Below are 15121 nucleotides of genomic sequence, written 5' to 3'. Positions count from 1 at the left end.
TATCCATAACGCTGCCCATTTATGTAATGTATAAGCCTATATCTTCATAAGCAGTTGTGTCTCATAAGCCCAGGTGGGCCGGGCATTCGTATGGAGGCAAGATAAATAAGAATTTTAAACATTTGGGACAATGATGGCAATGTCTAATGGTGTTCTTACAACAGCCAAAGCCATGTCAAGCAAGGGCACTGACACGATTAATTCCATTCCTAAAATAAATGTTCAAATTTCCCATCACACAATTCAGCTCCAATGTCTTCTATGCGCAATGTTGCACAAGAACTGAATTCAGGCCTATTCAGTTCAGTATTTCTTAAAGAAATGATTAAAGTACTCATTCAAGAATAAAGATTTTGATTGTGCCAGAAAAAATTTACTTATGTAAAAATGCTTCAACATTTTTGCTGACTAGGCCTTTAAGCTGACATCCACCCTGCCCTGGGGCACCTGGCTATGGACATGTGGGAACTGACGGTTGGGTGCCCCCGTTTCGCAGCCCACAAGAGACAACTGATTCTTACGAACCCATTGTTTTTACCCAGGTAATGAAGGGCAAAAGCAACACCACATTCTCCCGCCACTGTGGCCTGAGTAGCAGAGACGGATTCCGCAAAACACAATCCAAGACAACAATTATGCACCGGAGATAATAGATATTTGTACGCACCATTCTGGTCCAAAGTTGAGTGTCTGGGTTTCTGACATTTTTTCTTCAATTTCTGAAGAGAGAGAGAGAACAGATATGATCACCTTACGGACAGTGTTAAAGCAAGGGTGAGCCCCCATCTGAGCAAATCAACACTGCTGTACATCGCAAAACAACAGCCTGCTTTGTTATTATCTGACTGCCCGCCATCTGTTTTGTCTAGATTCCCAACAGACATTTTAACCGTTAACGTTTGGTCCCAGAGATAGACTTTCTGGGCAGATATAGAGAGGATCATGGTCCAACTGCAGTCCATATGATGAACTTCCACCAGGCGCAGGCGTTGATACATTCCAATGCAAGTGAGCCTAGAGCAGTCGACCATGATATCTACGTTTCAAGTAGATAGGTGGCTTGGTAGGTAGTTGGGGAGGATATTTAAGCAAGGCAATGCCTATAGGGGAAATATAACTTATGCGTATAACATACACTACTCGTACAACTACGAGTTGAACATGAATTGTGTTTTAATTGTAGTGGGTGTGGAGCGTGCCTATTAACGTAAGCTAGGCTAGCGATTATATCTCGTCATCCTTAGCAAATTCATAACTTCATGTTCGGTTATTGAAAGCTAGCTAGCTATGTTGAACACGTTGCCGAGCCATCTAGACTAGCTACAGGCAAAACTAACACGTGCGAGTGATCACTAACGTTTACTAACGTTAATAGTTATATCATTAGCAACGATACACTCAAATCTATATTCAGCTTTAAAACAGTGAGCTAGCTAAGCTCGTTAGCTAGCTACTTTACTACGCAAGCACACTTAGCACCTTTTTTAACGTCGTTGTACAAGCTAATCTAACGTTAAGTAAACCACCTAAGTTGAAATAAGTTAGGCAGCCATCTGACCATTAGCCCTTAGCTAAATTAGTTTGCGACACAGCATCTGGTAGCAAGATGCGTGGATCAGCTCCAGCTAACTTAACTAACGTTAATCGCAGTTTAAAAGGGGAGATATGGTAACGTCGTTATCGAGATATTCAACTAAGAAATAAGTTAACGCAACCAGTTAAAACTTCTTGAGAGTAAGTTAATGTTAGCATCATAACTAGCTAACGTTATTGAAGCACCGCCGTCCGATTCAAAACAATTAACGTTAACTGTTAACTGTAACAAGCTAGCATATGTTCAATAACGCTACGCCTAGCTAACTTACTGGTCAAATCTAGCTAGTTTCAGTGCCAAATAACATATACCGAACTAATCAGTCATTGGACCATGTGAATACTGCCATGGAGATTTTTACCAACTTAAAGTTAACCGTTACCTAGCCTACCTGACTATCGTCAGAACTGACAGAACTTTAATAATAATACCATACACTTAAAAAGCTAGTACGCTAAATATGTTCAGTCAAAAGTGTCTGATGGCTTGTAGTCCAAGTTATATGGGCACCTGACAAATGAATGAGGGGGACAGTTTAATCACTGAACCAAACGGCTAAACCAAAGTATACGTAGCGACTAGCTAGGTAATCTTTAACCCTCCACTATCCCACGAACAACCGTCCCGCGGCCTGTACAGCCTGCTGGCACTACCGAGTTTTCCTGTTTATCTACCGCGACCATAATCAATCCCAAAACGGTGCTCCCGCAATACGAGAGCACGAAGCTGCGCGGCCAACAAACCATGCGGGTCTCCACACAAGAGCTAAACGGCTCAAATCAACTAAGACTTGGGTCAGTACATTAGGCGACATACATTTTAGCAAACTATCTTTATTATACAGCACTATAATCCATTGCACTTAAAAGTCTTACCTCTACTGTACTGACAGCGTAAAGGTTCTGTACGAGCTTTCTGTCTCTTTTCGCTTCCACAACAAGATGGCTGATTATGAGTCACATGACACATTAAACCCACTAGGGACCCGGATGGCCTGGTATTATGTACCTCAGATTTGAGACTTTACCGTGAAATTTCGCCGTTTGCAATTACCTTGCGGTGACATACAGTACTTGTAATGCCTTTATGTGAAAGTACACGCTACGAATAACACACTATAACTTACACTATAGTCACATACAACAGGCAAAGCATGCAATGACTTTTATTCAGTGCATATCACATTAACAAGAAACATCATGGAAATTTTCCAGGCCTTGGAGCTAAATCAAGGTGTTGTCATTTATGGCTGCAATGCATATTTCCCCCCACTTGACAATAACTATGTCAGATATTTATCAGGTACATACATTTTACCAGTGTATGTGTTGACTTGATGCTGGTCCGTCTCCAGTGGAACAAGTTGACCAAATTATTGTACATGTTCTTATGGTTGAACTTGGTATTTATTCATCATTTTCAAGGCCAAGGATGCACAATAAGTGCTTTTCTGTCAATCCTTTTTTGCCGTTGGCAAAAACATTTGAAGTAATACCTGACAATATCACATGTGGTTAAAATTAATCCAATTAATTAAAATTCCTAATTGTTACTTACACCATTACTCACCCTACATCTTGGGCATTTATCAATCATTAACCCTCGACTTGTGCATCGTTGGCAATGGTACAATTTTACAGTATTGCAGTTCCAGTTTCACTGTGGGGAGGTGTGTTTCTAGTTGCATCAGTTTCCAATCATACATTAGAACATACAAAACCCTTCCTGCATTGAGTTGTGATTTATGTAATTATTAGCATGGATTCAGCAGGTATATTGAGAGCTAGAATAAGGACCTCAAAGTCCAGGTCAATTATTCCTTTCAAATTTTTGCCATCTGCACACCATTGTTCCACTGTATTGTAAATTCCACTTCACTTTAAAAATTTTAAAAGTGTGAAAAAATGAATTACCTGCAGAAGTGCACCCAACATTTTCATCCAAACAATTTAGTGAGTGGAGAGTAGACTTCATGATTATTAAACATCTTCTTCAATCCATCATCCTTTCATCTTGCACAGTAATACATACACATCTTCTTCTTATGAATCTTGAAAAATAACAATTTAAAGGATAATAATGTGATACTAAAGTTTGGGATTGAACATTCAATTTCTAGAACAGATTTTCATTTGCATTTTTTGCTTTTTACATTTATGAAATATGTTTGTTCATTGTTAATAAAGCAGCAGATTGTATTTGATGACAGTAGGACTGTCCAAAGTAAACACTGCACAATTTTGATTAAATTATGATTAAATTTTATTCATGAAAATACATCATTTTAATTATTTCAATTCTACACAAACATTAAAAATAATATGCTGTCGTGATTACTTATATCAGGAGCTAAAAAAAACAACAACATTAATAACACAATATTATTATCATATTAAATACCAAGAAAATGGCAACTGTAACACTGTACAATAATACACAGGCACTCATCATACATCCTGGGAAGGAGTGAGGGCTGACCGCACCCCCCACTCCTTTCCCAGCCAACAATGTGACGGATGTGATTTCGGGAGCAGAAGTATTCACGCCAGTGAAGGCACCAGACGTGGGGGCCGTGGTCCTGCAGGCTGAACGCAGGGATAAGCTGGTCACTTTTATTTCTTGGAGAGGGTCACGCCGGCAGGGGCAGGGGCGGGGGCGGGGGCGGGGGCAGTGAGAGGGACAGGGACAGGGGCAGGGGCAGGGGCAGGGGATCAGGGGCAGAAAGTGGACTGCAGTTCTTTGAAAGCGGCACGGCGCCGCTTTCTCTCCAGCTCCTGGTGCTTCCTCTCCTCCTGCTCCTGCCGGATTTCTGCCTCAAACCTGCTGCTCACCGATAAAGCCTGCATCTATAAAGAACAGGCAGAAATGCTCACATTCGGGCAATGGTCTAATGCTCATCAAACACTGTATATACGCTCAGTGGTCACTTCATTAAGTAGACCTGTACACCAGCTTGTTAATGCAAATTACATTCAATTACATGTAATTTGGCTGACACTTTTATCCAAAGTGACTTACAGTTGATTAGACTAAGCAGGAGACAATCCTCCCCTGGAGCCATTGCAGGGTTAAGGGCCTTGCTCAAGGGCCCAACGGCTGTGCTGATCATGCACCTTAACCACTACGCTACAGGCCGCCCCTGTATATTTAATCAACCAATCATGTAACAGCAACTAAATGCATAAAAGCATGCAGATGTCGTCAAGAGGTTCAAGCTGTTTTTCATACCAAATGTCAGCATGGGGAAGAAATATGTTCTAAGTGACTTTGACTGTGGAATGATTGTTGGTGCCAGACAGGGTGGTTTGAGTATCTCAGAAACCACTGATCTGTGATTTTCACAACAGTTTGCAAAGAATGGTGCAAAAAACAAAAAACATCCAGTGAACACACAATGCGTCAAACCTTTAAGTGGATAGGCTACAGCAGCAGAAGACTTAAGTCTAAAATACCTAAAAGTGCTCACTGAGTGTATAAGGAAATTATTCCTTAAGAATAACTAAATATTTATGGGTTAAATGTTTGACATCCTGTTCTAATGTGTGATATTGACTTTGGAGTCTGAACACATTAGCTGAGGCCCAATGTGGCAGCATGTAATTTGCCATAATGCCATGGGAAGGATTCCAGCTGGCGAGATGCCCATTGCTCATGACCCTCCTACGACTCCCTCTAATCTATCAGTCCAATGAATTAGCAGGAAGATTGCTTTTGGGCAGAAGCAGGCTGGATCATACAGGGTGGACCCAGAGTTCAAAATTAGAAAAAAACCCTCCAAATTTGGCCAATAAAACAAAGTTATATATGTATATTGTGTTCAATGTAACCACAAGAGGGCATTGTGTCCCTAAGCAAAACTGCTAACAAGCAAATATATGGAAATCTGAGCTTAAAATTATTTATATATATATATATATGGCTCTTATAATAATCTATAACCTCTCCTCATATTGCTAGAAGGCAAAGCAGACTTGCACGCTGCAATCTGTACATCGATGTCAATTATTCCACATACATATGTAAATGTACGAAATAATGGCCTAGGGAATAATGGCCCAGAGAAGATCTATGTGACCAGACTTCACGCCCCGTACCTTGGCCTCGAAGAAGTCTCGAGCCCCCAGCACTCCCTCAGTGGACACATCAATCTCAGACAGCCTCGCCAGCATCAGCAGCCCACTCTCCTCCTGCAACTCTCCCGCAGCCGCCCTCCGGAAAATGATCAAGAACTGCAGAGATAAGGTACGGTCACAAGAGAGAATGATACAGGAGACGCATAATGTCCTCTGTGTCCCCCCCTCTCGGTGTGTCCCCCTCTCTCTGTGTCTCCCCTCTCTGTGTCCCCTCCTCTCTGTGTCCCCTCCTCTCTGTGTCCCCTCCTCTCTGTGTCCCCTCTCTGTGTCCCCTCTCTGTGTCCCCTCTCTCTGTGTCCCCCTCTCTCTGTGTCTCCCCTCTCTGTGTCTCCCCTCTCTGTGTGTCCCCCCCTCTCTGTGTCCCCTCCTCTCTGTGTCCCCCCCCTCTCTGTGTCCCCTCTCTGTGTCTCCCCTCTCTGTGTCCCCTCTCTCTGTGTCCCCTCTCTGTGTCCCCCTCTCTCTGTGTCCCCCTCTCTCTGTGTCCCCCTCTCTCTGTGTCCCCCTCTCTCTGTGTCCCCTATCTCTGTGTCTCCCCTCTCTGTGTCTCCCCTCTCTGTGTCTCCCCTCTCTCTGTGTCCCCTCCTCTCTGTGTCCCCTCCTCTCTGTGTCTGTCCCCTCTCTGTGTCTGTCCCCTCTCTGTGTGTGTGTTCCCTCTCTGTGTGTGTGTCCCCTCTCTGTGTGTGTGTCCCCTCTCTGTGTGTGTGTCCCCTCTCTGTGTGTGTGTCCCCTCTCTGTGTGTGTGTCCCCTCTCTGTGTGTGTGTCCCCTCTCTGTGTGTGTCTCCCCTCTCTGTGTGTGTCTCCCCTCTCTGTGTGTGTCTCCCCTCTCTGTGTGTGTCTCCCCTCTCTGTGTGTGTCTCCCCTCTCTGTGTGTGTCTCCCCTCTCTGATGCCACTCCTTGTTTAAGGTTTTGGACTAACACCACTTAGGAGTGAAAAATCAACTACGAGTTTATGGCCCTCCAGCCATGCCTAAGCGGATACCAGACGGTCAGGTTTCTCTAAATCTGTCTAGTTGTCTGTCACCTGTCACCCTTTCTAGGAGAGAGAAAGTGTTTGGCATGGACAAAAAAAAAAAAACAGGAGATACAGGAGATGCATAATTTCCTCTGTGTCCCCTCTCTGAGTCCCCTCTCTGTGTGTCCCCCTCTGTGTCCCCCTCTCTCTGTGTCCCCTCCTCTCTCTGTCCCCCCTCTCTGTGTCCCCCTCTCTGTGTCCCCTCTCTCTGAGTGTCCCCTCTCTCTGAGTCCCCTCTCTCTCTGTGTCCCCTCTCTCTCTGTGTCCCCTCTCTCTGAGTCCCCTCTCTCTGTGTGTCCCCTCTCTGTGCCCCCCCCTCTCTGAGTCCCCTCTCTGTGCGTGTCCCCTCTCTCTGTGTCCCCTCTCTCTGTGTCCCCTCTCTCTGTGTCCCCTCTCTCTATGTCCCCTCTCTCTGTGTGTCCCCCCCTCTCTGTGTGTCCCCCCCTCTCTGTGTGTCCCCTCTCTCTGAGTCCCCTCTCTCTGAGTCCCCTCTCTCTGAGTCCCCCCTCTGTGCCCCCCCCTCTCTGTGCGTGTCCCCTCTCTGTGCGTCCCCCCTCTCTGTGCGTGTCCCCTCTCTCTGTGCGTGTCCCCTCTCTCTGTGCATGTCCCCTCTCTCTGTGCGTCCCCTCTCTCTCTGTGTCCCCTCTCTCTGTGTGTCCCCTCTCTCTGTGTCCCCTCTCTCTGTGTGTCCCCTCTCTCTGTGTGTCTCCTCTCTCTGTGTCCCCTCTCTCTGTGTGTCTCCCCTCTCTGTGTGTGTCCCCTCTCTGTGTGTGTCCCCTCTCTGATGCCACTCCTTGTTCAAGGTTTTGGACTAACACCACTTAGGAGTGAAAAATCAACTACGAGTTTATGGCCCTCCAGCCATGCCTAAGCGGATACCAGACGGTCAGGTTTCTCTAAATGTCTCCGAGACCCTGTGTTGCCACATCCCTATAGAATTTAAACAAGCTCTTCTCACTTAGTACCCCCTCCTTATCCTCCATTTGACATGTGCTGAATTCTATTTGTAGAACGGGAGGCAGGGACTGCTCTCAATCAGCAGAAGATGTGTGTGTTTCTGTCAAGCGACAGTTGTCTGTCACCTGTCACCCTTTCTAGGAGAGAGAAAGTGTTTGGCATGGACAAAAAAAAAACACACAGATCCATGGCACCTGTTGACAGGCTTATCCTGGCTTTCTCTCTAGCTAGCACCACATTGTCATTGTCTCACAACATTGTTAGAATTCACACACTATATCCAGTGATACTCAAGACATGCCTAGTGTAGGCATTTTAATAAACAAATGACTTCTACTTATGGGTTGAAAGTAGGTATGTCGGTAGGGCATAACAGAGTGCCAAACGAAAGGCCCAAGTATGACTATATCAAGAATCCCAACTACGATAGAAATCTGTGGCTTTACATCTGCTGTGCACGTCACTGGCTCTGCATGTTCGGACAGTCTTTCCACACACCCACACTCCCAACTGTACCCTTTTTTTTTTGTTTCTTTTTGCCGTAATTGGCATTTGAATATCAAAAAAAAGTAAAATGTTAACAGAACCGATTCTTTAGAGAGGTCACCTCTCTGAAGCTGAGTTTGTCATCAAAGTCCTCGTCCACCTCCTTGATCATGTTCTTCAGGGCCAAGTGGGTCTGTGGAGCCCCCAGCTTCTCCATCATCATCTTCAGCTCCATCAGGTCAATAAAGCCGTCCTTCCCAGAGTCATACCTGGACATGGGAGGGGAGGGGGGGGGATGGGGGTGGTGGGGCAGGACATTGTTTTCAGGCTGACCATTACACATTCTCGGTACCAACAACCACTTCAAATCATGCCTGACCAGCTTTACTCAGCACTGCCCACCATTCAATCTCTTAAGTATCTTGTATTTATCTTTGGAAGTGAGTAGCATTTTGAACTAATAGGCTAAGGGCAAACCCTGATGCTATCAGCAGGCCTTGCGGTCCCCCGGGCCCTGATACACAATGAGGCGAGCGCCCAGTTGAGCCAGTTTCTGGCAGAGATCCACTTCACATTAAGACACTACGGAGATATAATACACAGTTCCTCTGTTCCAAATACCGCCAAAGGGCAGGACAAGGCCTCAGATTAATATGTCACATTCTATTTCCAGTCACAATGGCACAAACGAGCGAGATCATATCAACGCAAGACCACCCTAAAAATTCCCCTTCTGAAACAAACGTGTCTTTCATTAATTGCCCGCATCAAGACCGCACTTCAAAGAGCAATCTGGGAGTCATGTTTATATTATGGCTTGTCCAGGTCAGTGCCATTCTTTAATGGTCTTTGCAGTCAGACCCACCCTCAGTAGATTAATCTTCCCCTTCCTTCTTTTTTTACATTGTGGAGGACCAGTGATAGTGAGTGAAAGGAATGCTGTCCCCAAGACTACAGATGGTGACAACTGTGATAAGTAGTAGGCCACCACAGAAGCCATTAAACACATGGCCTGGATTTCAGCACCTAAACAACACACTGTCACTTGTAATAAAGCAGCTCCAAGATGTGCCGATAGGTCAAGAACTGTCCCGGTTTATATTTAGCCTTACTTAGTGGATTACTGTATCTGTGAATCTCCTACACATGCTTTAATGAACACTGACTTTTAAAATGATAAAATAATACAGTGTACACTATAGGGGGCTTCATTAATAAATGAGTCAAAGGCAAGGCACAATTCAGGGGACAGCACAGGCTGAAGAGAGCAGTGTTGATGTGTGTAGGTCCCGACACAACACTGGCATGCCTCTTCCTGAAGACACTGAAAATAAATGGAGTGTAACGGGGGCCAGAGGGGCAGAAGCAGGCTGGATCATACAGGGTGGACCCAGAGAAACGGTTTGCGATGCTCGGTATTAATAGCTTGTTTCACTGGGCTGGGCTGTTAGTAGGGCACTGTTCCTGAATGGGTGGGGGTGTGAGCCAGGGTGCTCAGAGCAGCTGGGGGCTGGAAAACATTTTCAGTGTTCCAAACATTCTTACTCGCCCATCATATCAGCGATGGACAGGACCCGGTCTTGTACCAATTCTTATAATCCCCGTTCTCTCCCCTTGTCTCCTCCTTGACCCTAATGCCAAAACTCTAAGACCAATTCAGCCCTGTGCCCCCCATTCTCTTAGCCGTAAATTAACAGGTCCCCATGGGATCTGCTCGCTGCGCCCCCGAAGCTGACCCCTCCCCCACACTTCTGCTCCCATAACCCCCCCCCGGCAGCAGACAGCTGGCTTCTGTTCATTCAGTCAAATGCTCGGCCGGGACAGCTGATCGCCCATCACTGCTGGCCCATACAGCAACTGCACAGCACAACTGTCTGGTAGCACACAGCCCCCCCAAATTAATCAGCAGGCAACCCTCCACGGTCTTCTGTATCTCCACATAAATAAGCCTTTGACTTACTTTTTGACATATTTTTAAATTTTCCAGAATGGTTCATTATATGTGCCATGCTGTTTTTATTTGTACCCAAGTTATTCAGAAACAAAATGGCAACAAAGTGGTAAAATTAGATTTTACAGACAGTCAGGGTGTTAACCAACATGTAGGGGGATGATACTGGAAGGGAAAGAGGACTCTATTAGAACATATAGTGCCCTCCATAATGTTTGGGACAAAGACCCAATATGTCTTGATTTGCCACAATTTATATTTGAAATCACACACAATTAACATGTGGTTAAGTGCACATTCTCAGGTTTCATTAAATGTTATGCTTAAACATTTTTGGTTTCACCATGTAGAAATTACAGCATTTCAGGGCACCAAAACGTTTGGGACACATGGCTTCCCAGGTGTTGGTAATTGCTCAGGTGTGTTTAATTACCTCTTTAATGTGGGTATGAGAGCGTTCTCAGCACCTAGTCTTTCCACTTGTCTTTTCACATCTCCTTGAGAACAAAGGCAAATGCATCAACGTTGGGTCTTTGTGTCAAACATTATGGAGGGCACTGTAGGATTTTTCCCTCACTGTGGGAAAAATATGCCTATATGCCTAAATGAAATGTGGTATCAAGTGAGTAAGGCAAGAAATGTCCGCAAGAGAGGGGCGAGGAGCAGCCTTGGTACAGCTGCCACATTCTAGCACTGTGGATCGCCAACAGAGAGGGGACACACAAGGGGGACACACAGAGGGGACACACAGATGAAATTATGCATTGTTCCCCCGCGTACCTCCCACCGCAGGCCTGTCACAACACGGAGGAATGCGTTCTCTGATCCTCGCCGTGTCTCCAACGCTGTGGCCCGTTTCAGGGACACAGGCACACAAGTCTGCACACTATGCGCCAACAAATGTAAGAATACCATTTCTGTGCAAGACTTGGACTGCTTCCAACCGTACCAGGGAAAAGATTACTTTAAAAAATTAAGTTGTGAACCTGAATGTGCAGCGTTGCAGAGAGCAATTTCTCTATATACAGCATATTATTAAGGACAGATACAAAAAAACAGCTTGGTCCTTTTTTTCCCCTCCAGACACATATCCACAAATGTATGTTACAAGGGCAACATATGGCAGGAGGTTGCCACGGGCAACAAATGGCCTAGAGCACACGACTCTAAGCAGTCAGAGTCTGCAGGAGTGTGGAGCCCAGTGCCAGTGGGGTTCTCAGTCGGAAAGTGGGGCTGAAGTCTCCTGAGAGAGGAGGAGGTGGGGAGTTACAAAGCGGTTGATGAGATGGGGAGGAGATTCCATCATCTTCACTGTGATAGGATCTGGAATCTGGGGCAGCCGCTCTATATCGCTGAGCGTGCGCGCGTGTGTGTAGGCATAAGTGTGAGTTGTTGTGCGAGTGAGTGTGCAAATGCACTGGTTAGGACCGATCTCCTAGTGTGGCGTCATGCTGTGAGCTACGCAACAAGGTACCCAGACAACGACAACAGCAGCTCAGGGTAAAGGAACCCCCCCCCCCCCCGGTTCCCTTCCAGGGTTGCCTGAGATTGACCCATTTTGCTAACTTTGACTGCCCCTTTCTTTATGCTGCGTGGGGTGAAGAGGTGCATGGCAAGAAACACAACACCAGAAGACATGAATGGTTCTCCCAGGACAGATGAGATACGGCCTGCTCGCCCCTCTTAGCCGGCTAGGCTACAGGACAAAGGTGCCATTGTCACACACAGGAGAAGGGAACGCAAACAGCGCCTGTAACAGGGAGATAGGATTTGAGAAAGTGTCCCTTGTCCTACATATAAAAAGGGAAACTAGCACAGTTCAGTTAACATAGGCCGACAGAAGCCCATTTTAAAAGCACAAAGTCTACTCCATTTCATGGGGGGAACGGCTTTGAAAACCCGGGGTCCGCACCCACAAAGTTAAAGCTTCAGCAGAGGTTAAGAGTGAGTGAGATTATAGTTCATCCCATTTCAGACCTCTTGAAGCTGGGTCGCCAAAGGGATTGCATTTCTGTATTAAGCCTGTGTATGTCAAATATTGCTTCCTTTTTGGAGGAAACTAAATACATCATTAAATGCAATTGACTAAAATACATTCCCATACGTAGCAAGATTATGTGATAGCTTTCCTTCTGAGAACAATCTACAGGTTCCATTTAATTCCACAGAAACTTACGCTCCATTCCAATAAGACACATTTGCGCCATAATCAAATAAATCGACCGCTAACCAATTTCTTAAATCACGATACCCACGACGATATAGTCTAATCCTTACCGTTTAAACATTTTCTCCATGTCTTTGATTTGTTTCCTCGAGAATTCTTTAAATTCTGTGTAAGGGTTAAAAATCTTCGTTTGTTTCGGCTCCGCGTTGCCCTCGTTGATATCCAGTCTTCTTGTGAGTTTTGCTGTGAGTTCAGATGTGGCACTGCCATTTATAACTACCGTATTTTCCTGCTCTTCTCCCTGACTCGGTTTTGTCCGGTCATCTAGTACACACAGGTCCGTGGGTGCCGACTGATCTGCTGCTAGTCTGCGCTGTAATTTCTTGGCCAGCTCTTCCGATGCCATTGTTGGTAGGTAGCAAGATGCTAACGTATGACTCTACTCTCTCACGTTTGCGATCAGCTGCTTCTGACAGCGTGCGCTCAATGACTTCGGACAGAGCTTTGAAGGGGCGGTGCACTTCTGAGCACCAAGATTCTACCAAGTTTGGAGGAAGCAGCCAATCAGTGCATGTATCCCTATCAAAAAATTCTACCAAAATTTGGCCAATCGGGGCACGTATCCCGACCAAAATTGTACCAAAAATAAACCAATCGCTTGCTTGACCGGCTCGCACTGCTGGAAGAGCGCGAATTTTGAGGGGTGCGTCTCTTGTTTTATTTACATTACATTTCTTCCTCAACATCGCAAAAAAAAAGATCAGAATAAATCAATATATTTCGTTTATGTACAGGAATAATACAAGCGATAAGTGGGGTAAACATGAATAACTGTTATTTCATATATTCTCCAGTTACCTCAATTAATGGTCAACCTGTAAGATTCAACCGATTGAAGCAAGATAAAGCAAGCCAGCTATCTGTAAACGGTCATCGGCGGTCATCTGATACCAGACTGTTCTTCTTGCATTAAAGTGCAAGATAAGGTAAAGGTGTTCGTTACGTATAATGTATTTTAAATTGAACACTCTGGCACTATAAACCGGTCTTGAATGAGTTTATTAATACCTGTACGTTCTGTACATTTAATGTATTTATATATATATTTCGGAGCTAGTTGGATTGATTGATATTATTTGATAGTATTTTCTGCCTTTTAAGTTAATCAAATTAGAATAGATAACACTATATGCAAATAAAATGTCCTTTAGCTTGCCATTTACCTTTTTATTGTTATGCGCATGATTAATGATTTCCATCTGTATCACATGTCGCTGTCAATAAAAAAGCATCAGTCTCATACGTTTAAAAAATATATTTTTACGTTTTGCAGAGGTGGTATATGTGAATGCAACTAATCATAGATTTTGTGTTACTTTATGCTACAGTGCAAGTGCAAAAATAGTCTCTGGTTCATGATACCAGGTAAAAGCAGTACATTTCAATAATAATACAATGTGTTTACATCATTTTGTAATGTGAACTGATATATTCCCTACTCTTTCCTAATTCGGAACCAAACCCCACTTGGCCTGGCTGCCATACATCACTCTGCATTTTTCGGGATTCCCTCCTTGAAGCAAGGGAATGGAAACGTCAGGACGAAGGCATATCAATTCTAAGCCAGCGCCTGGAACTGCGAGACACAGCCGCGCGGAGCCTTGCGCACGAGCATGTGTGTTGATGTTACATCGTTGTTGGCTGTGCGTACCCTTGCGACCCTCGCGGACGCGACAAGCGTAAATCAGGCTAATGGTCTTTGACGGGCAGAAAAAAAGGTACTGACCCCGACGTGATTTGAACACGCAACCTTCTGATCTGGAGTCAGACGCGCTACCGTTGCGCCACGAGGTCATACGGCACGGACTTGTTGTGGTCCGTTTAGACATTGAAGTCAACACGTCCCGTTACAAAAAGCCAAAAATGCAGGTAACGTTTTCCCCTCAAAATGAATTATGTGATCCAGACTATGTGTAAAATATATATTTACGTATATATATACACATATATTTATTCTCCTTTTTAAAATGGATGTCCTGTTAGCATTGATTTGTGGTCTATTGAGAGACTAGTATGGTCATCTTTTAGCTTCTAGGTTGGCTGTTCCGTCGTTTACTTGGAAGTCTCGATGGCAAAATTCCTAAATGAATATGCTGTTGAAACTCTTATAATCGTCAAGTACTCGCACCATAAATTAAAGCGGCTTTCTGGGTATCAGCAGCAAGTTCGGCTCGATTTGAACGGACCAGTCCAAAATTACTTCAAAAAGCAGATGGCCCGTACGGGGATCGAACCCGCGACCTTGGCGTTATTAGCACCACGCTCTAACCAACTGAGCTAACCGGCCACACATGCCTGAGCAGCACGACCATGAGATTATGAATACAATCTACTTTAGGACAACAAATATTGTTGGATCGATATCTTGGAATGAAAGTAACAGTCAACAAGTTTGTTTTTCCTATGGTTTGCTACTAAATTTATTTAACGACTATTATTCTTATTTTTTTTTACTATAAAACTGTTATTTATGTAACAGATGAAGAGTTAATTTCAGGCTTCATGCATTTACATCATTTCGTTTCGTTAAGAACTACATTAGCTTATCTACAATTAATGTACCTAATAGTAAAGTGTGCTCAAACGTTTTGAACCTAAAATAGCCACTTTACTATGCAACAAGTGAAAATACTCGTCTCACATAAATTACACGCAGGTCTATAAACAATAGCCGATAAGTACCCGAAGCAATACTCCCTCACCTTTCCACCAAGCAATAAATAATGTTTGAGAACACTCCACTTGAAGAGCACACACAT

The 15121-nt window shown here is 44.5% G+C and overlaps 1 protein-coding gene, 2 non-coding genes and 1 pseudogene across 3 annotated transcripts; all 4 read right to left on the bottom strand.

Annotated features, from left to right (window-relative positions):
• The window catches only part of LOC133107700 (GRB10-interacting GYF protein 2-like), a 28248-nt pseudogene extending 25693 nt beyond the window's left edge, over positions 1 to 2555 (bottom strand).
• A 1277-nt stretch (positions 2556 to 3832) lies between these two features.
• On the bottom strand, positions 3833 to 12838 carry efhd1 (EF-hand domain family, member D1). The gene is made up of 4 exons (XM_061218157.1): positions 12413 to 12838; positions 8306 to 8453; positions 5689 to 5823; positions 3833 to 4440 (listed from the first exon to the last, which is right to left on the bottom strand). Exons 1-4 carry the CDS (start codon positions 12706 to 12708, stop codon positions 4306 to 4308), a joined length of 714 nt encoding a protein of 237 aa, XP_061074141.1. The 5' UTR covers positions 12709 to 12838; the 3' UTR covers positions 3833 to 4305.
• Positions 12839 to 14084: 1246 nt separating this feature from the next.
• Positions 14085 to 14156, bottom strand: trnaw-cca (transfer RNA tryptophan (anticodon CCA)). The gene has a single exon. It is a non-coding gene; the product is annotated as a tRNA-Trp (tRNA).
• Positions 14157 to 14575: 419 nt separating this feature from the next.
• Positions 14576 to 14649, bottom strand: trnai-aau (transfer RNA isoleucine (anticodon AAU)). The gene has a single exon. It is a non-coding gene; the product is annotated as a tRNA-Ile (tRNA).
• Between the last annotated feature and the right edge of the window lie 472 nt (positions 14650 to 15121).

The sequence above is a fragment of the Conger conger genome, chromosome 13, assembly GCF_963514075.1.
Source record: "Conger conger chromosome 13, fConCon1.1, whole genome shotgun sequence".
Taxonomy (NCBI): domain Eukaryota; kingdom Metazoa; phylum Chordata; class Actinopteri; order Anguilliformes; family Congridae; genus Conger; species Conger conger.
This window is presented reverse-complemented; position numbering and strand designations above follow the sequence as displayed.

Coding starts and splice junctions, on each gene's coding strand:
- efhd1 (XM_061218157.1), bottom strand. CDS start 12,708: ATGGCATCGGAAGAGCTGGCCAAGAAATTACAGCGCAGACTAGCAGCA. Junction 5,824..8,305: donor ACAAACTCAGCTTCAGAGAG/GTGACCTCTCTA, acceptor TTATCTCTGCAG/TTCTTGATCATTTTCCGGAG. Junction 4,441..5,688: donor GAGACTTCTTCGAGGCCAAG/GTACGGGGCGTG, acceptor TGTTCTTTATAG/ATGCAGGCTTTATCGGTGAG.